The 24,291-nt window shown below is 32.7% G+C and overlaps 2 protein-coding genes across 3 annotated transcripts; both read left to right on the top strand.

The window, feature by feature from the left end:
* The first annotated feature begins 8,563 nt into the window (after positions 1 to 8,563).
* On the top strand, positions 8,564 to 15,093 carry LOC127086364 (MLO-like protein 11). Of its 2 annotated transcripts, none has more exons than XM_051027115.1 (16): positions 8,564 to 8,718; positions 8,907 to 9,401; positions 10,057 to 10,114; positions 10,281 to 10,516; positions 10,618 to 10,734; positions 11,023 to 11,083; positions 11,307 to 11,386; positions 11,961 to 12,035; positions 12,407 to 12,492; positions 12,693 to 12,742; positions 12,941 to 12,981; positions 13,110 to 13,280; positions 13,381 to 13,416; positions 13,618 to 13,685; positions 13,791 to 13,851; positions 14,436 to 15,093. In XM_051027115.1, the coding sequence occupies exons 2-16, from the start codon at positions 9,276 to 9,278 to the stop codon at positions 14,820 to 14,822; spliced, it is 1,653 nt and encodes a 550-aa protein (XP_050883072.1). In that variant the 5' UTR covers positions 8,564 to 8,718; positions 8,907 to 9,275; the 3' UTR covers positions 14,823 to 15,093. The 2 variants fall into 2 exon arrangements, with proteins under 2 accessions (XP_050883072.1, XP_050883071.1); XM_051027114.1 differs by having other exon boundaries at positions 8,645 to 8,808.
* Positions 15,094 to 19,623: 4,530 nt separating this feature from the next.
* LOC127082030 (uncharacterized) lies at positions 19,624 to 22,406 on the top strand. The gene is made up of 3 exons (XM_051022253.1): positions 19,624 to 19,701; positions 19,789 to 21,240; positions 21,318 to 22,406. Exons 1-3 carry the CDS (start codon positions 19,624 to 19,626, stop codon positions 22,404 to 22,406), a joined length of 2,619 nt encoding a protein of 872 aa, XP_050878210.1.
* Positions 22,407 to 24,291: the final 1,885 nt, after the last annotated feature.

The following is a 24,291-nucleotide window of genomic DNA, read 5'->3' as shown; positions in this document are numbered from 1 at the left end:
GGTTGCCTCGTAGGGAGGCAAGGATCCTAGTTAGAGATCTAGCATGTTGATCGCCTCGTAGGATGGCAAAGATCCTTCCAAGGGATCCAAAATTTTGATCACCTTGTAGGATGACATGGATCCCACTTAGGGATCCATCATTTTGATCGCCTCGTAAGGTGACAAGGGTTCTACTTACAGATCCATCATTTTGATCGGCTCGTAGGGAGGCAAAGATCCCTCTTAGGAATCCAACATTTTGATTTCCTCATAAGGAGAAAAGGATTCCCTTTAGGGATCCAACATTATGATCGCCTCGTATGGGGGAAAAGATTGCACTTAGGTTTCTAGCATTTTGATCGCCTCATAGTGCGGCAAGGATCCCACTTAGGGATCCAACATTTTGATCGCCTCATAGGTCGATAAAGATCTTGCTAAGGGATCTAACAGTTAGATCTCTTCGTAGGGCGACAAGGATCCTACTTAGGTATCCAACATTTTGATCGCCTCATAGAGCGACAAGAATCTCTCTTAGGGATCCATCATTTTGATCTCCTCGTAGGGCAGCAAGGATCCCTCTTGGGGAATCTAGCATTTTGGGTTGCCTCTGAGGGCGTTAAGAATTCCACTTAGGGATTCCAACATTGGACTTCCTCTAAGGGAATTTTTCCCCCAAAACTCTTATGTTTCCTACAAAGAAATAATAGACAACAATTACAAATTCTACCAAACAATAAAACGATGGGCCTCTTTGAAAACCTTTGACCCCTATAAGGTAAATAGGTAAAAGAGCGCGTACAATGTGTATCATCTTAAGGTTTTTGGTGAATATGTGGTGTCTTTATCACTTATTTGAGTGATTCTTTGACCTTTAGGTGAGCGTTTGACCCAATGTGTATGCTCCCCCCTTATTGATGACCCATCACCTAAGACCCGAGACGAATGGGTCCGTGACGGCCAAGTTTCAGGACCCTTTAGTTCGCGCCGACCAAAGGCTCAGATCCATTACTCCTTGTTGGTCAAATGTCCAATAGTTCGAGGTCCATTGTCTAGCCTACTCCGCCATACCCAAGGTATAAAAACCTTTGTAAGAGGTTCACAGGTACACAATTTCTAATATCTACTTTCACTACTTTCATTCTTGAATCCTAAACTGACTTGAGCGTAAGAGTGTTAACCATGCATATATCCCATATGTCCATCATATCGGAGATGACAACACCATTAACACATCACATCAACATCGATACCTCTGTTAAAAAAGAACCGTGATCGCAATATTCGATCCACAGTTTCACAACATGGTAGCACATCAGAAACTCTATACCATTGTAGTTTCCGTAATCGTCATCATTTCTTGTTCCACAACGGAACACTTTCAATGGTATATGACATAACCAATATTTTACATAAAGCTAATGGTGTAAATACATAAAGCTAATGGTGTAAATAGCGAGGAGGTAGTTTGAATAATTGATTTTTTTAACCAAAAATATATATCGTGACACCACTCTGGCGTGCACCTCGTGACTCCTCTCCGATAGCCTCGTAACTATGAAATTCATTTTAACTCATGTGCAACATCATAATATATCATAAGTATATGTAATGATTTATCTCATGCATAAAATTATTGCATATATATAAACATTTATTAATCTTTACAACTAGTCATTTTCAAAATTCGTAAGAAGATAAAAAAAAAAAAAACACACACACACATATATATATATATATATAACTTTTGTGAAAAAAAAAATTTTGTTGGAGTCGGCCGGTTGTATGAACACCTTCATCCAAAAACAAATTAAATTAGAACGAAGTTCTACGTTGTAAATTTGCGGTGTCATCCGCTTTGTTTTTTAAATTTAAGTTTATTTTTATTTCAAAAATACATTCCGATATGTCAATCAATTCTATTTTGTCTATTTTTCATTTTTAAGACAAAGTTAATGAATTTTTTTAGAAGATTTAATCTTATAAAAATAAATTAACAATTTATAATAACTTTAAATTAAAAGACTTAAAATTTAGTAAAATCATTTTAAACTTTAACTTAAAGATATTTTCATCAAACAAACTCTATAACCACAAAATCTTTAAAATTTTGTTTATTAATTTTTTTGAAAATTCGACGAAGTTTTATTTATATTTACTTTGATTTTTTAAATCTCTTCAAATTTCTCAAAAAAATTCTGTTATGTGTCGGTCTAAGATCCGAGACCAATCGGTTAGTGTTGGCCAAGTTTCAGGGCCCTTTGGTACGCGCCTACCAAAGACTCAGATTTATTACTCCTTGTCGGTCATATGGCCAATATCTTGAGATCCATTGTCTAGCCTACTCCGCCAGACCTAAAGTACAAATACCTTTATAAGAGGTTCACAAGTACACAATCTCTAATATCTACTTTCACTACCTTCATTCTTGAGCCTTAAATTGACTTGAGCGTAAAAGTGCTAAACATGCAGGTATCCCTAGGTCCACCATATCGGAGATGACGACACCGTTAACAAAATCACATTAACATTGATACCTATAGTTCAAGAAACACCATGATCGCAACCTCCGATCCACGGTTCCACAACAATGTAGCGCATCGGAAACTCAATTCGATTGTAATTTCCGCAATCATCATCATTTCTTGTTCCGCAACAAAACACTTTCAATGGTATATGACATAACCAAAATTTTACAAGAAGCTAATGATGTCAATAGTGAGGAGATAGTTTAAATAACTGATTTTTAAAACAAAAATAAAAACAAAAGAATTTTTTTTCCCTTTAAATTGATAAAAAAAATTAGTAAAAATACAATCATATTGCAATACATATTTTTCACACCACCAAAACTGAGTTGATCTTTAACAATTTCATGACAACAATAAATAAACCTACTAAATTGATTTAAAGTTTCATGTAAGAAACTATAAGCAATAGTTTCTTTATCTTTACTTTGAGAACAAAAAATGCATAGGGTTTATGAACAAACACTAATAATATTTGATCTATGATTTTTAACAATAAAGTGGCGGCAAGAAGGATCATGGAAAATAGTATTTCTCATGAACAACAAAAATCACAAAGTGGATCTATGATCCTTTGCATTACATTAAATGGGAAGTAAACATTAAAATATAATTTAAGAGTCCAAAGATCTTACCTTAGTGGATTAGCAAAAGAAGGGAATTATTTCTTATAGAGAGTGAAGAAACATCGAGAGGAAATGAAGAGAGTAGGTTGAAAAAATAACTATGTTTTTGGTTTCTCTAAGTGTAACAATCTCTCTCTCTCTCTCTATATATATATATATATATATATATATATATATATAATCAAAATCAAATAATATCAAAGTGTCAAATTTAATAACATGACATTTTTTATAATTCTTTACCGCATATTTAATATCTATATAGATCATGTCTATAAAATTTAATATCAATCGAAAATCATTTGAAATGTTAAAGAAAATGATCAAAATTAATGGTTTTGTTGAAATTTTATAAGACGTTAATTTTTATGCATCTCGTTGACATATCAAATAATTTTTGATTAATTTTAAATTTTATAGGCATGATCTATATGATAATAGCTTTCAATTTAATGATGAATTTTGTTATACAAATATGCAGTGAAAAGTTATCAAAGATGTCATGTTACTAAATTTGATACCTTGATATCATTTGATATATATATATATATATATATATATATATATATATATATATATATATATATATATATATATATATATATATATATATATATATATATATATATATATATATATATATATATAATATATATATATATATATATATATATATATGTGTGTGTTATGTTTGAATGATTACACAAGCTAGCATTTACAAGTTTTCTCATTAGGTTCAAACTCAACCACTAGTAACCAAGTAATGATCACAAGTCACTTCTCACAAAAATATCTTATTATGAATATCTTTCCATTCAGTTCATATCTTTTTCGGATAAAATATTTTTGTCGTATTATTGTAATTTTCAATGTTACGTGACACTGATAAAAATGTTTGAAATTATTTCTGCTGATAAAAAAACTTTTTCTCTGATTATTCTGCGGTACATTTATAAAAAAATATTGAATGAGAAAAAATAAAATTTATTATTATTATTACTATTAATTTTTTTCATTGATCAATCAAAAATAATTTTGTTATTTCACAATTACACTTTCATTATGAACAGAGGCGGTTTTTAAAATTTACGTGGGTGAAACAACTTCCTATTAGAAAGAACGAAAATGAATTAACATTGAGAAAATATTTGTTTTTTATAATCCCGCCATAAATAATTTTGTGACTATATAATTAAAATTCCGTTACAAATAGAGGTTGTTTAAAAAATCAATGCAGTCAATTTGATAATCGTTAAAGAGTATGTAATCAAGATTTTTAGAATATTTTTATCGTGAGTCACTATTTTAATGAAATTCTAAAATATTTTGAGTAGAATTCAAACTCACTGGTATAAGTACTATTTATTTTATATTAGATCATAGTTAAAATATATGAGTGAATATACTATTTATTTTTAAAATTATAGGTCTTACATTTTTCCTTGATGTCTTTGATTTTTATTTTAGGATTATCTTTCAATGAGTTTTGAATTTTCTTATTTAACCATTTTGTAGTCATCATCTTCACATTGTAAGGTTTGCTACATTTATGAACATGCATCACTTTCTTCAATTATCAAGAATCTTCATTTGGTAATTTGGCACAATAGACATTCCACTGACACCCTTTATGTTGGTGTAAGTCCTAGAGGCCAATACTTTTGGTACTTGTATCGAATTATTTATTAATAATAAAAGATTTTTTCTTTATTATGTTTTTTTTAATAAAGTCCATTAAATAACTAGTCTGTTTAATGTATCAAGTGTGACTTAATCATGAGATCCCATTAAACATAAGAACATTATTCTTAAAGTATCCGTAGTCGAGCTTTGTTGTAAAGTGGGATAACATTAAAACATTAAGACTATTATGTATATAGACTGATGATTACATCTCATGGATCATGGATAAGGAGTTACCAAGTCTTAAACATAGGTATGAATATTAAGAGTAATATTTATACTGGATTGATCAACTATGAGAATACTATATAGAATGTTATGCGAAGTGTCATAAGTTATTCTCATGGTGATAGTGGTGTATACCACCCTTCGACCTGAAACCCCTATGGACCCTAGATGTAGAGTCAAGTGCCTTATTATTGATCAAACATTGTCCGTAACTGGATGACCATAAAGACAGTTGATGGGTACTCCACGAAGCATGCTGAGGGACATGAGTGACCTAGATGGAATTTGCTCATCCTGCGCAACAGGATAAATGTCTAAGGGCCCAATATTGAATTGAACAAGGATGACACGATCTATGCCTTGTGTTCAATATAGATATAAGGGCAAAAGGATAATTGTACACATAAGTATTATCACAAAAGGATTTGTCAGATCACATGACATTTTCGTGTCTTGGATAGTAGTGATGTGTTGCTAGATACCGCTCACTGTTTATTATGTTAAATACGTGATTTAATATAATTACCAATGTTGCGAGAACCTACAGGGTCACACACAAAAGGACGGATTAATGAGAGATAGAGTAAATACGGAATACCGTAAGGTACAGTGCACTTAAGTGAATTGTAGAACATCGTAAGGTATGATGCACTTAAGTAGAATACGAAATACGGTAAGGTACCACGTGCTTAAGTGATTTTGGTATATCATAAGATATGGGCCACTTACACTTAAGTGGGCTTTTTAGCTTACAACCCACACAAGTGGTTCTATAAATAGAACCCTTGTGCAGAAGCATTTGTTCATATGAAATTTCATTTCTCCCTCTCTCTCACTCAAAACCTTCATTCGTAGCAGCTAACACTGAGATTGAAGGAATCTGTTCATGTGGACTGAGTAGACGCGTTGTCACCATTCAACGTTCATGATCACTCCTTAGATCTGCATCAAAGGTTTCAATTACCACAAGAGGTAACGATTCTATCACTGATCATGCCCATTCGTAAGAATCACTAAAGGAGAAACTTTAAATTCCGTTGCGTTTTGGATCTCTATTATCCTTCACCTTCTTACTTATAACCCTAACCCTTTATTTGTCATTTTTAACAAACTTCAGATCCCTGCCTGACTGAACTACACATGTAGTGATTGCTTCCTTGAAATCAGCCGTGGTAGGAAAATAGGTCCTCAATTCCCATTTATAGTCTGACATGTTTTTTTGGCAATTTGAAAACATGGTATTTCTTCATATTACATCCACTTTCCTCATCTGATTCACACCCACTTTTCAATTCCTCATTATCATCTTCACTTTAAACCTTACTAAAATCCATTTTTTAATGTTTTTTTTGCTAGTACCTCCAATATCATCACAATAACCTAACAATATTTCATTACCATCATCTAGTAAACTATCACTACCACTACCTTCATCTGAATCAGCAAACGCAACATCTAAGACATTGTCATAATGAAAGTTCATGGCATCATTATCATCATCTGATCCAGTACTAATGATTCCAACATCATTTCTCTCTGCATTAGTCAACTCAACATCATTAACCTCACACTCATTCATCTAGCCTCATTCACCTCAACCCCATTAACTTCACCATATGCATCTCAACCCCATTAACTTCACTTGCATTCATCTCAACCTCATTCACTTCACCCTCATTCATATGAATATCATTAAGCTCAACCCCATCTATCTCAACATCATTACCTCCATCTACACTCTCAGTCACCTTATCCACATCACTACCTCCTCATAGAGTTTTAGAATCTCATATTGTTCTTCATAAAAAATAACAACATCCTCTAGGTTAATGCTCTCTTCCTCTAAAGAAACATCACAATACTCAGTTTGAAAAATAGAATGATGTACATATATATAAACACTCAAATACACCTTACATAAATCAACTACATCTTGGACACCTTTGTCATTACTCATAGTAAATATACCAAATGTGGGACATTGTATAATATTGTTCCAACTTCTTTATAATCCATGACTTTAATTATCCCTACCACCTTAAAATAGCTTCATTTATCTACATCACATCTCACTTTAGAAAATAATCCTTCATAACTAGAATACTTAACATCTACAAATTCACCTCCACGGTGGATAAAAACATGAACAAAATCATCTAATTTTTGACCTAAAAGAAAAACTACTTATTCAGAACCAATTAATAATATCTTTTACAAACAACACCAACACAAATTTGTAAAACCCAAACAAATTCATACACTAAAAATAATACAATCACATTGCTACAACACAAATTCCTAAATGCAACAGAGAATCATACAACACAAATTAGCATTTCAAATAAGAACCAACAAAAACCCTAATAAGAAGACCATAACCTAAAATAACTTTTAAACATTAAATTAAATAGATTTTGCACAGTAAATCGAAAACCAAGTAAACCCTATTTTAAAAAGGGGTGAAAAATGAAAATCCAATAAACCTTAAATTTGAAAGAGGCAAAAATTTGAACTTACTAGTAAACATCTCTTCCTCTGTTTGATTTAACCTTCGTTTCATCCTTCTCAACCGTCGGTTATTTATTCTTAGCCTTCGTTCTTGCAGTTCCCATCTCTACATCTTGCAGTTCTTCCTTCGTCTTACTCAGAGAGTCAGAGAGAAATGTGAAGTGAATAAAGCCCTAAATAATGAAGTAAATGAAGCATTTCTTCGTTTAAGAAAAAAAATAGCAAATGAAGTACTCCAACTCAATATTAAGTGGCCGCAAAAGCAAATATTAGTCAAACTAAGCGACACTTGACATTTTCTATTAACTTTGACTAACATCTTTGACATCAAGGATAAAAGTGATTCTGTTTGAATAATTAAGAGATCAAATTAAACGTTTTTTTAGTCAAGAGACCAAAATAAATCATGACCAAAAGATACGAGACGAAAAAGGATATTAAACTTTTAATATATTATTTTTGTTCTCAAATAAAATAAAGTTAACCAATTTCAATATATGAGAAGTTAAATCTAGAGTATCTATGAGTGGCAAGCAACATGCCAGTCCCATATATGTTAGCTCCATTAAAAAATAGGACTATTGAAATAAAGACGAAAGTTGGAAACTTTGACTAAATCTAAAAAAAAAATAGAGGTTATCTCTACGTTGTATTATGATATGAAGTGTAAAGACATGTTCATCGTTCGACTTGCATTAAAGAGCAAGTTAAACTAACGAATTTGATCAATTTTATTATTCTTATGATTAAGAGTGAAAATACGAACATGATCCACACATAGTCACCCATTTAATCGCCATTTTTGACAGACTAAGACAATGTTTTTGGCCCATCACCTTTACTTTGATGACTTAAATTGATTTATATATATATATATATATATATATATATGTTTATTGATGTTATAATTGAATTATACTAGTAATTAATTTTTCATAAATCAAACATTAGCCGAAGACTTTTTTCTTTAAATACTTTTAAGAAAACATTACTTACAATAATAGTAATGCGAGTTGGCACGAGCTGTGGCCCAGGGAAGATACCGAAAAGTCTGAAATGTGTGCATTGGCATTCATCATGAAAAGACCCGCTTACCCCTCTTTCTCACACTTTATCATATTGAAATCATAAAAAAAGTACCTAGTTTTTGGTGAACTCATTCAATATCTGTACGTAATGTCTTTCTTTAAGCTTCAAATTGTTTTTTTTTGTGTTACTGACACACACACCTCACAGAGATCTTCACTTTTCATTCTTCCGTGAGTTTCCTAGAATGGTTAATACTTTGATTTCAGAACTGTTATTCAAATTTGAAACAGTACTAACAAGAATAACCATTTTTTTTCTGTTTTTGCAGAGCTTGATTTGAAAATGAGGTTTATTTGAAGGGTTTTCAAGAGATTTCTGTGGAAGGAGAAGAAAGAGACTTGTTTTCTATAGAGAAAAATTGGTATTTCCCCCATCTTTTCTATTGCGAAAAGCCATGGGGGATTTCTGTCATTTTGGAAAGTTATTCATCTCTAGAGTGTAGAGGTTATTCATATGTAGTTTTTGAAAATTGTTTCACCATTTGATTTCTATTTATTAGATTTCAGTGTAGGTTGACTCCAACTGTTGTATTGTGATTTCTGTTTGTATTGTTTTCGAAGTTGATTTCAAATGAGACCCTAATTTTAAGGCACTTAGTCATATATAAGGTTTCGAATTTGGTTTCGGATACTTCAATATGGCAGAGAATGGAAAAGAAACAAGGTCATTGGCCTTGACTCCTACCTGGTCTGTTGCCACTGTGTTGACCATCTTTGTTGCTGTTTCTTTGCTTGTGGAGCGCTCGATTAACCGTTTGAGCAATGTAAGTATTGTTTGAAATGTTATTGTTGAGAGCTTTTTGTTTTGTTTCTATGTTAACCTGTGAAGTTGTAGGGAAAAGTTGTATGGTAGGAATTGGAAGTTTGTTGCATTTTTATGCCATTTTGTGCCATTTTGCTAACTTAAGAACTAAAAGTAGTGTTGTCAATTGGGGATCGCTGCAAATCGCAGTTTGTTCAAATTCTGCAATGCAACAGTGATATTAGTATAACCGCTATTTCACAATATTTTGTACCAAATAGTGTGCCGTAGAACAATAGTGATTTGTTCAGATTCTGCTATGCTATAGTGCTACAGCGGCTATTGAACAATACTGATTAAGACTTAGGATAAAAATATGTATTTTGGCTAACATATATTTAAGCGCAGTTAGGTTCATTTTTGGACGTAATGTTTGTTTCTGACAGTTTTATCTGTAATGCATCTATTGTTAGCAAGGAAAGAAGCTCTTTTTCCTAATGCAATCACACCCTTATGCACATGTTTGAAGTTTTGAGCTTGATTCTATCATAACCATGTGTTAGTGTTACTAGTGATCAAATCATCTCTTTTTAAGGATCCGGGAAGATATAAGCTGTTTTTTATGTCTGCTTTGGAATGACTTCTTATCTGTGGTAGTATTTTTTCTGTGGCTGTAGTGGCTGCGGAAAACTAATAGAAAACCTTTGCTTGAAGCTTTGGAGAAGATGAAAGAAGGTACACATGAATTAAATTCTACCGAAAATTCTTCCAAATATGAACAGGATTTCTTTTTGATTTTTGTTGTTGTTAGTCCTTACTGACTTCTCTGCATTGTGCAAATTTTATGTAGTGTGTATCTTTTCACTGATCAATTTCCCTTAATTTTGTAATTTATCTTCAGAGTTGATGTTGCTCGGATTTATATCTCTCCTACTTACTGCTACCTCTGGCATGATAGCCAATATTTGCATTCCATCAAAGTTCTATAATAGTGCTTTTGCTCCATGCACTAGATCCGATATCGATAAAGAAATCGAAGAGAATGGATCCGAAGGACGTAAATTGTTGACGGCGTCTTCTTTCCCTCGCTTAATTAGAAGGATGTTGAATGGAATCAACAGAAGCTCCTGCAAAGAGGCATGAATGATATAACTTATATGTCTTAAATTTGACTATCTTTAGCTTTTATTGCTCTATATGTAAATGGAGGTTGATTTGCAATTTGTTATTTTACTCAGGGTTATGAACCATTTGTTTCGTATGAAGGTCTAGAACAGTTGCATCGGTTCATTTTTGTCATGGCGATAACACATGTATCTTACAGTTGCCTAACAATGTTATTGGCCATTGTGAAGGTTAGATATTGTTTTTTAAATGTAGATTTGTGCTTAACTTTTTTTAAAACTGTTAAGTTATATTTTACGTATAGTGTCGGTGAGCGTGTATCCAACGTGTTCAATATTTCTAATTAATTTAAATAAGCACTGAATTAGACAGAAATGTAATAGTATAGAACAATCTTGTTGAGATATTTTTAAGTGTTTTTCACTTAGTTGTCTCAATATCGAAGTTGGAGACAAAACATTCTGCTATATCATTTTTGAGTTTCTGTTTGACATAACACTATAAGTTTAATAAACCAGATTCACAGCTGGAGAGTGTGGGAGGATGAGGCTCACATGGATCGGCGCAATTATTTAGCTGGTAAGCTTAGTACAATTTGGTTATTCCGTAATGCATTTGTTCTGTCGCGTATGTAGTTATTGTAGGTTATATAATCTCTATGAACATGCTATAAAGTTCATTTACCGCTGTTTAACAACTTAAACTTTTGAGAAAGTTGCTCAATTGATAAAAGTAATATAATAATGTATTCATATGGTAACCATATTAAGGAATTGGCTGGCCTTTTCTTTTGTTGCGACAGATATTACTAGGCAGCTGACTATGCGAAGGCAATCGACCTTTGTCAAGCCTCATACATCAAACCCATTAGCTATTTGGATGGTAATAAAATTTCTCCACCTGTTTCCTCACTTCCATTCAAATTCATTTCATTTAAGTTTGTTGCATACTTTTCTTTAGTTTATTTGATGAGAAAAGGCAGATATGAATAATATTTGAAATAAAAAACATGCGAAAAAGAGTTCACCATCTTTGCATAGTTAACTTGAGCTATACTTTTTACCTTTTGATTAATTTGTATTTCTCATCAAATTACAGTCAATTGAATTGACTAGTACAAAGTTATTCTCTCATGGAAGCAAGTATATTGAGTAAAATAAGACCAAACTTATTTTGTGGTAAAACATGAAAAGTCAATTTGCGGTTCTTGAAATACTAAGCGTTAATAGTGTACGGTGGCTAGTTACATGAATCTCTTATAACTGTCAGCATCTTTTGATGGCAAACTTTTTTTGTATGAATATATTGTAGTCACCTAATACTCTCTATTCCACAATTTATTATGCATCATTTTACCCATTTTGTTCTGTTTCAACAAGCATATATATGTAAGAAGTTTTGATGGGACGAATCCTGGTTTCATATATTTATATGTTTAAGTTTGATCAAGTTGCAGACATGCTTTTATCGACAATTTGGGCGATCTGTGGTTCGTGCTGACTACCTTACCCTTCGCAAAGGCTTCATCATGGTATGGAATAATGCAATAAAATTTATTCCAGGTGTAAATGGTTTTGAGTCATGTGGTTCTTATCTCATTGTATTTGCATGTTTTTCTCAAAATATCATAATAACTCACCATTTGACAAAGATTCACGAGCTTTTCTAACTCATACCTCTAAACTTCTATTTTTCTGTTACAAAATCTCCACTTCTAATTTTCTGATAGAGACTGGAAATATGCCTTTTAAAATTACTTCATGCGTTTGTTTGATAGTAGTTTTTTTGCTTAATGAAGGTACTTGTATTGTATGTCAGGTTTCTTGGAATTGTGTAGTATGTATAAACTTCTACTTTGTGAATGTTAATTATTTTATTATCTGATTTCCGTGATCATGGCAGAATCACAACCTTTCATCAAAATATGATTTTCACAGCTACATGGTTCGATCTATGGAAGAAGAATTCCAAAAGATAGTTGGTGTGAGGTTAGTACTAGTTGAGATTCAGCAATAACTATTATTGCAGCTTCATGACAATCTCTTTTAGAATTAGATGTCAAATTTGAGTCATTCAGTGAATTAAGTTTTGTGGTTTGGCATATTATTATCTCTTTCGTTTTTCAGAACTTGGTTCCGATGATATTGAAAGCTGATAATCCTGTCATATTTTGCAAAATCTGTTGTAGTGGCCCACTCTGGGGATTTGTTGTCGGTTTCATGCTTTTCAACATTAAAGGTATTGCCTACTGTGAGAAATCGAGGTGAAAGTTGTTTATAATACTTTCCATTGATTATAAGTTTATAACATCTCCAAAAAATTCTCCATGGATTTTTCTTTTGGCAAAACCTTCCATTCCACTTAAAGTTGGCGTGTTTAGGTAATACTCGGTTTTGCATACTTTTGAAATTTACCAATTTTTTGTGTTTAACACAGGATCTAATCTATACTTCTGGATAGCTATCATTCCTATATCTGTAAGTTACCTTTTTCATTCCCTCTGAACTTTTTCACTTTTGTTTCTGAACCATTGACTTTCTGAATCGCGTGTGGTTGCTCTTTTGACGTGTCATGCTATTTCTTATGTGTTAATGTTGAAGAACAGCTTGTTCTCTTGGTGGGAACAAAGCTACAGCAAGTTATTGCAACATTAGCACTGGAGAATGCTGGAATTGCTGGTTTCTTCTCAGAAGCTAAGTTGAGGCCTCGCGATGAACTTTTCTGGTTTAAAAAGCCTGAACTATTACTTTCCATAATCCATTTCATTCTCTTCCAGGTTGTTCATGGTTCGTCTACATCTTGTGCAATTATTTCTTGCTTACAATTGTTATTTTCTTCTTAATTTCTGATGTTTTCTTTTTTCTTTTCGTTCACAGAATGCATTTGAATTGGCTTCATTCTTTTGGTTCTGGGTACTTCCTTATCCATGTTAAGATGCAGAATTATACTTTGGAGTATTAAGAATCAGTTATATTGCTCAAAAAGCAAATTACCCAATAACTTAAACAAGATTCTTTATTATGCAGTTCAAATAGAATATATCGATAAAACGTCTAAATAAAATTTATAAAGTGGCATTTGATTAATAAAAAATGTCTTTTCTTTTACTGCAGTGGCAGTTTGGATATAACTCCTGCTTTATTAGGAATCACCTCCTTGTTTATTTAAGGCTAATCTTGGGGTATGCAGAAATCAAGATAGCTTCTGTTTTTCTTTTCTCTCTATCTGGATTTTAAGAAGAATTCTTATATTCAACCTTTATCCTTTCTTGTATTCAACCTTGTAGATTTGCCGGACAGTTTCTTTGCAGCTACAGCACCTTGCCACTTTACGCACTCGTTACACAGGTAACCAAGTATGTATTTGTTTTAGTGTCGGCACATGTTCCCATGCTCTCAAACGTGAAAGCTTGAATTTGTAGTTTTGAAGTGTAAGAATCTGCCTGCAACCAAAAACTCGTTCCAGTCCTCTCTGGCCCTAATGGCTGGCAATTTGGCCGAGACTGGAGAGGGTTGCAGACTATGAAGCACAGACACGGATACTGAACATGACACTGACACCTCGACATCGGCAATAATTTGAAAAAATGAATAAACTAAACGTAACCACAAGTGTCAGTGTTGTGTCGGTATTGGTGTTCGACATTGACACGGACGCAGACAAACTTTTTTTTAGAGATGTCGGTGCTACAGTGGTTGCAGACTCCACTCATGTTGAGTTTGAACTTTGGAGTTGAATAATTACTAGTACTAACATGTTTAGGGACAGATTGCAGTTATTGTTATATTCCTTTCAGAATGATGAAAACTATATGTGTTGTGTTGCTTGAGAAATGGGTTTGTTGCATTGAGAGAATCATTCTTGTGAAGGGCTTTTTGCCACATTCATGTATAATGCAATAGCATAAACAAGTTTCCTACATTTATTTCAGATGGGAACAAATTATAAGGCAGCATTAATTCCACAGAGAATAAGGGAAACCATTCATGGATGGGGTAAAGCAGCTAGGAAGAAGAGAAGACATGGTATGTTCCCTGACGACTCCACCTTTCATACGGACACGAGCACTGTATTGTCTATTGAAGAAGACGATCATCGAATAATCGACGATTCCCTTCAAGACATTGCCACTGGCGTTGAAGTAGAATTACAACCAGTAACAGCTGTTACGGCCACCCCTTCCCCTATTGCTAACGAAACTTCAAGTAGGGGTATTACGCCCCTCCTTCGACCCTCAGCTTCAGTATCTTCATCAGTACCATTCAGTGCTAGACAAGAACCAGTTTCAAGATCCTCCTCTATGCCAAATGGAAGATAATTACGAGGAATAACAGAATCGAATCATGATGCAAATGAAAAGACATGTAAGGTAACAATGCTTTATTGGGAGAAACAAATGGTGTACATGTATATTAGCAGTCAAATTAAATAGGGAACCAGCATATACGTACGTGACTTATATAAGTTACTTAATGTTTTTATGCATAAATATGTTTAAAATAAGTGTCCAAAGCCTACACACTTCTCTAATCCTCCTTAGCTACCGATTTTTCTGTTAATAAAACTGTGGTGAGTGTCTTTGAATTTGATTTTTCAGGCAATCTGGGGTAGATGATTCGAATCATATTATAAAAATCTGTTCCTCTTTTTTCTTGGAGTGGATTCAAATTATGCATACAGGATGATTTAAATCATATTGTAAAAATTTTGTTTTTGATTTTCTGCATAGGTTGTTTCAAATTAAAATCGTTAGTATAGTTTAAATTATGTTGTTTTTCTCCCTTTATTCTAAGACAATTTTGTGTGTGTGTAGAATTAGAAGACAACTTTGTGAAAAACGAGAGAACATGGTTATGAGACACATTGTAAACATTTTGGATAGATAAGTATCATTAGGGTGAGGGTTCAATAATGTTCCTATTAAGTCCTAAAGTGAAATTTATTGTTGGTTAGGAGAAAAAAATATAAACTAAGGATTATTCATCTTAAGCAGTTGATGTTAATTTTTTGTGATATTTTTGTATCATTTGTGAAGATACTATCATAGTGAATTGAAGAGTTGTTCATTCTGGAAGATGTAGATATCTTTTTGGGTCAAACTGAATTAACAAACATCTGTTGTGTTCCTATACTCTCTTTATAGTTGTTTTTGAGATGATTTTTAGAATCTCTTTTCACATAGGTTCTAGAACCGTTCTTGAAAATAATCTCTTCATATGTTATTGGTTAATTTGGTTGAGATTGTTATTTTCCACTTTTCTAGTCGATCTACTCAACAAGTTGCGTTGTATTATGGAAATAAACAAATCTTTTATGTGTGCACCATCAGTTTACACAAATATTTATATCAACTACTGTTTACTATATTTATACCGTGGACAATATTTTTTAAATAAAATAATATTAAATAAAAATATATTTATAAAAAATATATTTTTTAAATTAATTTTATATTAAAAATATAACATTTATTATTAATCAATTTTATTATTATATTAACCACAAAAATTCTACATTATTAACCACGTATTTTTCTCCTAATAGTTTATTAACCGACTTCACTATTTTATTAACCAATAAAAGACATAATATTAACCAAATTCTGACATTAATTTATAAATAAATTATAAATTAATATAAGAATTTGCTTAATATTATGTGTTTTATTGGATAATAAAGTGAAATTGGTTAATAAGATATTAGAAAAATATGTGATTAATAACATATATTTTTGTAATTAATAGAATAATAAAATTGATTCATGACAAGGATTATATTTTTATTATGAAATTAAATTTTTAAATTTTTTTAAATTTTTTTTTTTAAATAAAATTTTATTAGAAAAATATTATTCACACGGTGAACATATTGATTTAAGTATTTAAATGTAGGAATAACATAATTCAAACTCAATATGGGAAAAAGGAAAAAACAACAGGTCACATGATTAGGTAGTGTTGATACAATATGACCATGTTGATGGGACAAAAGAATATAAAGAATTTCTAAAAGTCAAGACGAGAACATCGAACCTAGCCGGTAACACGACCAACCCATGTTGGGAAATGCGACCATAGTATCCATCAACTTCCAAAACCGTTGATTTTATTTCTACTTAATGTAGTCAGTTCGAGTTTGAGGGAGCTATAGGACTAGAAAATCCTAAAAAAATCATTCTAGTTTCACACTCTCATTGAATTAGCATTGTCTGATGTTTAGAAATACGATTTTATATTTTGTTCACTATTACACGTAACTCCATTTCATTTTGGGCGCGAAGAGGATATAACATAGATTAGACGGACGAGGCAACGAAATGCGACATGAAAATTTATCACTTTACTCATCGATTTAAAAATAATTAAAGGGTTACTTTAAATTGTTATGTGTTTGAACCAACAACAATAATTTTTTTATATTTTTCAAACTAGCACCATATACCTCTTGATCTGTTTACAAACAATATTAAAGTAAAATTGTTGTTCTTCATCGTCATCGTTGTCGGTGAAGAACAAATACTTAATATCTTAGAGAAGAACAAATATTTGGGATTCTCGTTTAATTGATCTTGAGGAAGATCAAATATCTGATATAAAAAAAATTATATAAATAAAATAAATATTCAGTTAAAAGATTATGTTAGAACACAAACCTCAAACCATTTTTTCTACACTTGTAATCCATCACATAAGTCTTTCGCAAAGTAAATACACTCTCATCAATCTCATGACTCTCTGATTAAAGATAGAGGGGTTTCACAACAACCTTTGGGTTTCTTGTGGATTCACTACTATCAAATTTTAGTATTCATAATACTTTTATAATAAAGATTTTAAGTTTCACGAGGATCACTAATGGTAGTGTCTTGAGCATTGATATCCAATAAGAGGACGACAAATATTTGCTCAAAGACGGTGAAGAAACTAAATAAACACCCTTATATTTTACCCGGTTATTACTCAAAACTGAGGTAAAATGTGTTTCTTTTTAAATAAAACAAGTAACATATGTTTCAACCCAAGTGCCACATATCTCTCGGTTTTTGTTAAAAATTGAGGAAATAATTTTTTTTTTATATTTACATTGTTTACACAAAATCTTCAAATAAATTGTTTAAACAAAGAGTTTGACAATGGATTCTTGAAGAATAACCAATCTTTTTAAATTTCTGATAAGTTATATGTTCCTACAAAGAGAATTTTTTTTCTATAGTTGCAATCCATCCCAAAAAGATTTCATTATCTTGAACAAATATTTTCATGGCAAATGCGTTCACATGAAAGAGAAGAAATATATTCTTTCATTGAAAATATAAAAAAGGTTATTACAAAAATACAATAATAACATCAACATCATTATGTGAGATAGATTATAAGGGTTTAAAAAATATTTTGTTCAATATTGAAGATCATAGAAGATTTTTTTTGTCTTGCAATTCATCCCAAAGAAGGATGCGTAAGACTTTCAAGCTGCTACATATAAATTAGGTTTAAGGTAAAATCGGATTAACGAGTGCTTTTATAATAAAATATGTTAATCTAATCCCCATTTATTAAATATAACCGAAGGAATAAATCATTAATTTAACCGATGAAAATAAAATAAAAATAAAAATACCACTTTTAAAGAAATAAAAATATAATCTGTTGATGTTGGGATTCAAAGTATGTCCTGAAATACTTTTCTCCTCGATTTTATTTATAAACCAAAGGAATATGTGATATTTATTAAAAAACAATATAAAACACGTCGCGCCTTAATCTTTTACCTTAATTTTTGATAGGATGAGATAATTTTTTTATCATAAAATATATTATTTGTAACGTGATTCTTAGACTTAACAAATTCAACTTAGTTAATATAATTATATTCTATTTAAACTTATTTTCTGTTTCTTGCCTCTTGCCTTGCATTAGTGGGGACTCCTATTATAGGTCCTTTATAAAACTCTATTTGTTATCTTTGATTCCTTTAATTGTACAATTTGCATAATTTTAGATAATCGAGTGAAAGATCGAAAAGAGATGTTCAATTATTTGATTTATGGAATTTCACTTTTGTAGATGCACAACTACATAATCTTGGACAATATGGCAAAGAAGCAAAAGGAGAAGTCCGATTATCAGATCTATAAGGATAAATAAGATAGCTAATACATGAAAATAATTTTAATCATCTTGAACCACTTTTTAGCATACACACGCTTAACAAATTTTGCTATATTCCAATCGTGAAAAAAAAGGTGACATTAATATAAAGTAGACTTTCTTACTTTGAAAGGAAATTTAAGCTACAAGAAATAATGTTTGGGGTTTAATGACTTAAACTTATAACAATAGGACAATAATAAAAATATAGGTCAATTGTTGTGGGAAGTCAACATTCCAAGGCTTTATTATTATTACTATTTTAAAAAAAAAAATCAAACTAATATTTTTCTACTTGTTCAACTAATCACATAAAAATAATAAAATAAAATCACTACTTAACAATAAGTATTCATGGGAACAAATTTATTGTATTAGACAATATAACTTTGCACTTGTTATATTGTTATATAATTTTTTGTTGGCACCGTTTCGAGGAATTTTAGTTTGATATTGATTTTTATTTGTGCATTGATGATTGAATAAATTTTTATTTATTTTTTCTTATTATTGTTTTCAATTTTCTTATATGCAAAACTTTTGAAGTTCTGGAGACAATGTTACACAAATAGCCGAAATAGAGAGGTTCTCGCGTAGCATTATTATAAAATATATATTTTATAGGGTTAAATACACTTTTCCCCCTTGTAATGTTAGCGAGTTTAGGATTACCCCCCTGTAAAAATATTTTTTGTAAACCCCCCCTTATGTTATGTAGATTCCTTCATAGAACCCCCTAATATCCAGGTGGCATGGAATCTAATAAGAGGTCCTACACCTGGCATATTTTTAATTTTGTTAAAGTGATTATGTGTCATTTTACACTTTTTAATTTCAAATACCCCCTTAGAAAATTAGGGTTCTGAACATAGCAGGGAAGACGAAGACGAAATTTCCAGGGGAAGACGAAGACGAAGAAGAAGAATGCAGGGAACGAAGCAAACGAGAAAGACGACCGCAGTGAAGACGAAGATGAAGACAACCTCAGCGAATACGAAGAAGCGATCCAGCTCAGTGAAGACGAGCTCAGTGAAGTGTCCAAAGTCCGAGGTTAGTAAAAATTTGAAGTTCATCAATGTCGTAGGGTAAAATTTTGAAATCAACAATCTTTGACATGTGGGTATAATATATTGACAGGATTCACAACACTTTAGTGTTACACTCCACCATGGGGGTGAATTTTACAGGGTTTTTGAAGAAGAAATTATATACAGAGGGGGTACGGATACGACAGTTAATGGGATACATGTTTCAAATTGGAACATGGATAACATTGAGAAGTTGTTGAGTAGGTTAGGGTATAAGGCTGATTGTGTTAGGGTATGGACAAAAGTTTTAGAAATTCAAGATGGTTTTTTTCTGATTAGGAAAGATGATGATGCTGTTGATGATTTTGCTCTATACTTTAGTGCAATGAATGTGAAAGGAGATTTGTATGTTGAACATAGTACTGGGAACATGGACCCTGCTGATAGGGAACCTAAATGTGTGAATGATGATGACCACCCCCCTGATAATGGAATTGATGGGTTAGATGAGGAGAAGGTAGAGGGGTTAGATGACAGTGAAGATGAAAGAGCTACTGCTTACTTTGATGGTTTTGAAGGAATAGATGTTACTAAGCCTATTAGGGAGGAGCCCAATAACAGTATGATAGAGCCCAATAAGAGTATGGATTCAGATGATGTATACTATAGTGATGAGTTGAATAGTTCTGACCCAGATGATTCTTGTGATGAAGAAAGGCCCAAGTATGCTAGGTTTAGGAAAGAGCATCTAAACAAAGACTTTATATTCAAGTGGGGTATGGAATTCAACACACTTGATGACTTTAGGGCAGCTATCCGTGAGTGGTCAGTGCTTAATGGGAGGGAAATTTCTTTTGTGAAAAATGAGGGAGATAGGGTAAGGGTGGTGTGTAAGCATAAATGTGGGTTTTTAGTCTTATGCTCTAAGGTGGGCCACAAGGAGACTTTTGCTATAAAAACGCTTGTACATAAGCACACATGTGCTAGGGTTTTGAACAACAAGTCTGCTAGCTCAAAGTGGGTGGCCAAGCATGTGGTAAAGAGGATGCAAACTTCTGATACAGTCAGGATAAGAGACATCATCCAAGATATGAGGCAAACATATTCTGTGGGTATTACTGTTGCAAAAGCATGGAGGGCTAAGCTAATTGCCAAGAAGATAATTGAAGGTGATGCTGACAATCAGTATGCTTCCATATGGAGGTATGCAGAAGAACTAAGAAGGGTAAACCATGGCAACACTGTGAAGATAAATGTAGAAAGACCTAGTCCATCCATACAACCAAGGTTTGGGTCATTTTATTTCTGTTTTGATGGCTGTAAGAAAGGCTTTATTCATGGATGCAGACCATTTGTGGGGGTTGATGGATGTCACTTAAAGACCAAGTATGGTGGACAGTTACTTATTGCTGTAGGCAGGGATGCTAATGATCAATACTTCCCTTTGGCATTTGGTGTGGTTGAAAATGAAACAAAAGAGAGTTGGAGATGGTTTATACAACTACTAATGGAGGACATTGGTCAGGATAGAAGATATGTATTTATCTCTGATCAACAGAAGGTATGTATTTAACTCTATCTTTCTGTTGCAAATTATTCTATTCTCTAAATGTTGAAAAAATTTCTATTTTGTATCAGGGACTTGTGGCTGTATTTGAAGAATTGTCTGATACTATTGAGCATAGATTATGTCTTAGGCACTTGTATGCTAATTTCAAGAAAAGGTTTGGTGGAGGAGCCCTTATTAGAGATTTAATGATGGGAGCTGCTAAAGCCACATACTATCAGGCATGGGTCCAAAAGATGAATGAATTGAAGAATGCAGATCCCAATGCTTGGACTTGGTTGATGGCTGTTCCTACCAAAAGCTGGTGTAAGCATGCCTTTTCTTTTTACCCTAAATGTGATACATTGATGAATAATATCTCAGAGTCTTTTAATGCTACCATTCTAGCTGCTAGGGACAAACCTATACTCACAATGTGTGAGTGGATAAGAAAATATCTGATGAATAGGTTATCCACCTCTGCAAGTAAACTAGAAAATTGGCCACATAAGGTGATGCCAATACCTAGGAGAAGGTTAGATAATGAGGTGTTCAATAGTGGTCATTGGTTGCCAACATGGTCAATTGCTGAGACTTTTCAGGTTACACATAGTTACAACACACATGAATTTATTGTTGACATTGCTAAAAGGTCATGTAGTTGTAATTTTTGGGAATTAGTAGGAATTCCATGTAGGCATGCTGTAGCTGCTCTGAGTTATAGAAAGCAAAACCCTGATGAATTTGTTGATGCTTGTTACACAAGAGAAAAGTTTGCACTATGTTATGGATTTTCAGTAAGTCCAATCAATGGTCAAGATATGTGGCCAGAAGTTGAGATGGAACCACCTCTACCACCTGCATATAAAAATGGTCCTGGTAGACCTAAGAAGATTAGGATAAGAGAAAGTGGAGAGGATGGTGCAAGGAAGAGAAGATCTGGTGTTGCATATAAGTGCACCAAATGTGATAATTTTGGTCACAATGCTATGACTTGTAAGGCTACCACTCAGGATCCCAATGCACTTAAAAGAAAGGTAATTCATTGTGATATACATTTTGTCTTACATTCTACATTCTGTCTTACATTCTTCATTGTGATATGCATTGTGATGACAACCATACATTGTGTCTTACATTGTAGAGAAAACCTAAAAAGGACATGTGCCAACTGCAACTGATATGCCAACTGCAAATGATATGCCAACTGCATCTGATATGCCTGCCCCAACTGCAACTGATATGACTGTTCCAACAAATGTGCCTGTTCCAACTGATCCACAGCCTCCAACTGATATGCCTGTTCCAACTATTATGAGTCAAACAGGATCTAGTGTGGCTGCCTCAATCACAAAACAATCCAGAAAAAGGGTTGAAAAAAAACCTATCATCAAAAGAAGGCAAAGTGAGAGGATCAAGTTGAGTTGGTTTAAAAGACCCATAACAGGTGAAGGAATATCTAGTGACAAACCAATTACCCTACCAGAAAATGAAGACATACCCACTTCAAAATGAGGGACTGATTATTATGTTTCTGCTATGTATTTTGTAATCCTTTTGGAAAACTCTTTTGTAATGCCAACTGATCTTTGAAGACATGTATTTTGTAATCCTTTTGTAACAAACATATGCACTTACTGTGATGATCAATTCTAATGTATCAGTTTAACATTATTGGTGTGTATTGTCTATAAAACACAATGGCTAGTCTGTCACATTTTTTTCTTGTTTTTCATAAACCATGAATTCTGCAGAGAGCCATGGCTAGTCTGTGCACTAATCTTACAACAAAACCATGAATTCTGCAGGACCTAAAGAAAAAGCCAAAGTATTTAATTACATTCACCTTGAATTCTGCACTGAAAAAGTTTAAGAGATAGACTACATTAATATATTTCAATTTATTTATATGTTTACTATGTCATATTTTCTTTAGAATTACTGACTATAAAATTGTTCTGTAGTTTTCTGATGATTTTGCAATTTTGCTCTTTCATTATGATATAACTTTTTTCTGTCATTATTGGTAGATTGAATGCTGAAAGTTTAATCAAATAATGATGCTGCACTGACAGTTTAAGATTGATGAACAGATTACATTTCATTGATGAACACATTACAAGTTCAACATTACATTGCTGAAAAACACTAATGACATAACAATTACATGACAGACTCATTAGACTAACTTAACCATAGCTGCTATCAACATCCATGACAGACCAATTACAAACATTAACCATAAATTTTTCCTCTTTTCCATTGCAATCTTTTTCTTCAGTTTTTCTAACTTGTTAAGCTTTCCGACTCTGCAATCTATCTCCTCAACAATCTCTTTAGCAAATTCAATCAAATAAGCCTTGTTGACTTCACATTGGCGGCATCCGGACGGATTGGTTTCTTTCACTGCAAACTCACTGACCAAATCATCCCACAAAAATAAACCGCACCCATTCTGCAATTTGAGACAAACACCACCAACAATTAATTTCGAAATCAAACTCAAAATAATAAAATGCTTCAAAATTGCTCACCATATTCCTGCATTTCCAAAATTTGCGACCGGGGTTTTCAATTGACTTGGAGACCAACAACTTCATGGTTTCATTGCATCCACATCTTGGTAAGCCGTTTCCAACTTCACTCGTGGAAGATGCCTTGCTGCCACCCATAACCCAGATGAAGGGGACACGGACGAAGATGAAGAGAGGGATGGATTTGGGGTAGGGATGGATTTCACGAAGAGAGAGAGGGATGGATTTGGGATAGGGATGGATTTCACGAAGAGAGAGAGGGATGGATTTGGAACCCTAATTTCTAGTTTATGCCATGCTGGAGACCTAATGAAGATTCACATGTGAAAATAAAAAAATTAAAAAGCCACGTCTGAAATAAAAAACCAAGATTCCATGCCACCTGGATATTAGGGGGTTCTATGAAGGAATCTACATAACATAAGGGGGTATTGAAAAAATAACTTTACCAGGGGGGTAACCCTAAACTCGCTAACATTACAGGGGGGTAAAGTGTATTTAACCCTATTTTATAATATTTTGACTATTTATT

Source organism: Lathyrus oleraceus, chromosome 5 (genome assembly GCF_024323335.1).
Source record: "Lathyrus oleraceus cultivar Zhongwan6 chromosome 5, CAAS_Psat_ZW6_1.0, whole genome shotgun sequence".
Lineage (NCBI taxonomy): Eukaryota > Viridiplantae > Streptophyta > Magnoliopsida > Fabales > Fabaceae > Lathyrus > Lathyrus oleraceus.
This window is presented reverse-complemented; position numbering and strand designations above follow the sequence as displayed.

Coding starts and splice junctions, on each gene's coding strand:
- LOC127086364 (XM_051027115.1), top strand. CDS start 9,276: ATGGCAGAGAATGGAAAAGAAACAAGGTCATTGGCCTTGACTCCTACC. Junction 10,517..10,617: donor ACAGAAGCTCCTGCAAAGAG/GCATGAATGATA, acceptor TATTTTACTCAG/GGTTATGAACCATTTGTTTC. Junction 12,036..12,406: donor TTCGCAAAGGCTTCATCATG/GTATGGAATAAT, acceptor TGATCATGGCAG/AATCACAACCTTTCATCAAA.
- LOC127082030 (XM_051022253.1), top strand. CDS start 19,624: ATGAAGACAACCTCAGCGAATACGAAGAAGCGATCCAGCTCAGTGAAG. Junction 19,702..19,788: donor TGAAGTGTCCAAAGTCCGAG/GTTAGTAAAAAT, acceptor ATATATTGACAG/GATTCACAACACTTTAGTGT. Junction 21,241..21,317: donor TTATCTCTGATCAACAGAAG/GTATGTATTTAA, acceptor ATTTTGTATCAG/GGACTTGTGGCTGTATTTGA.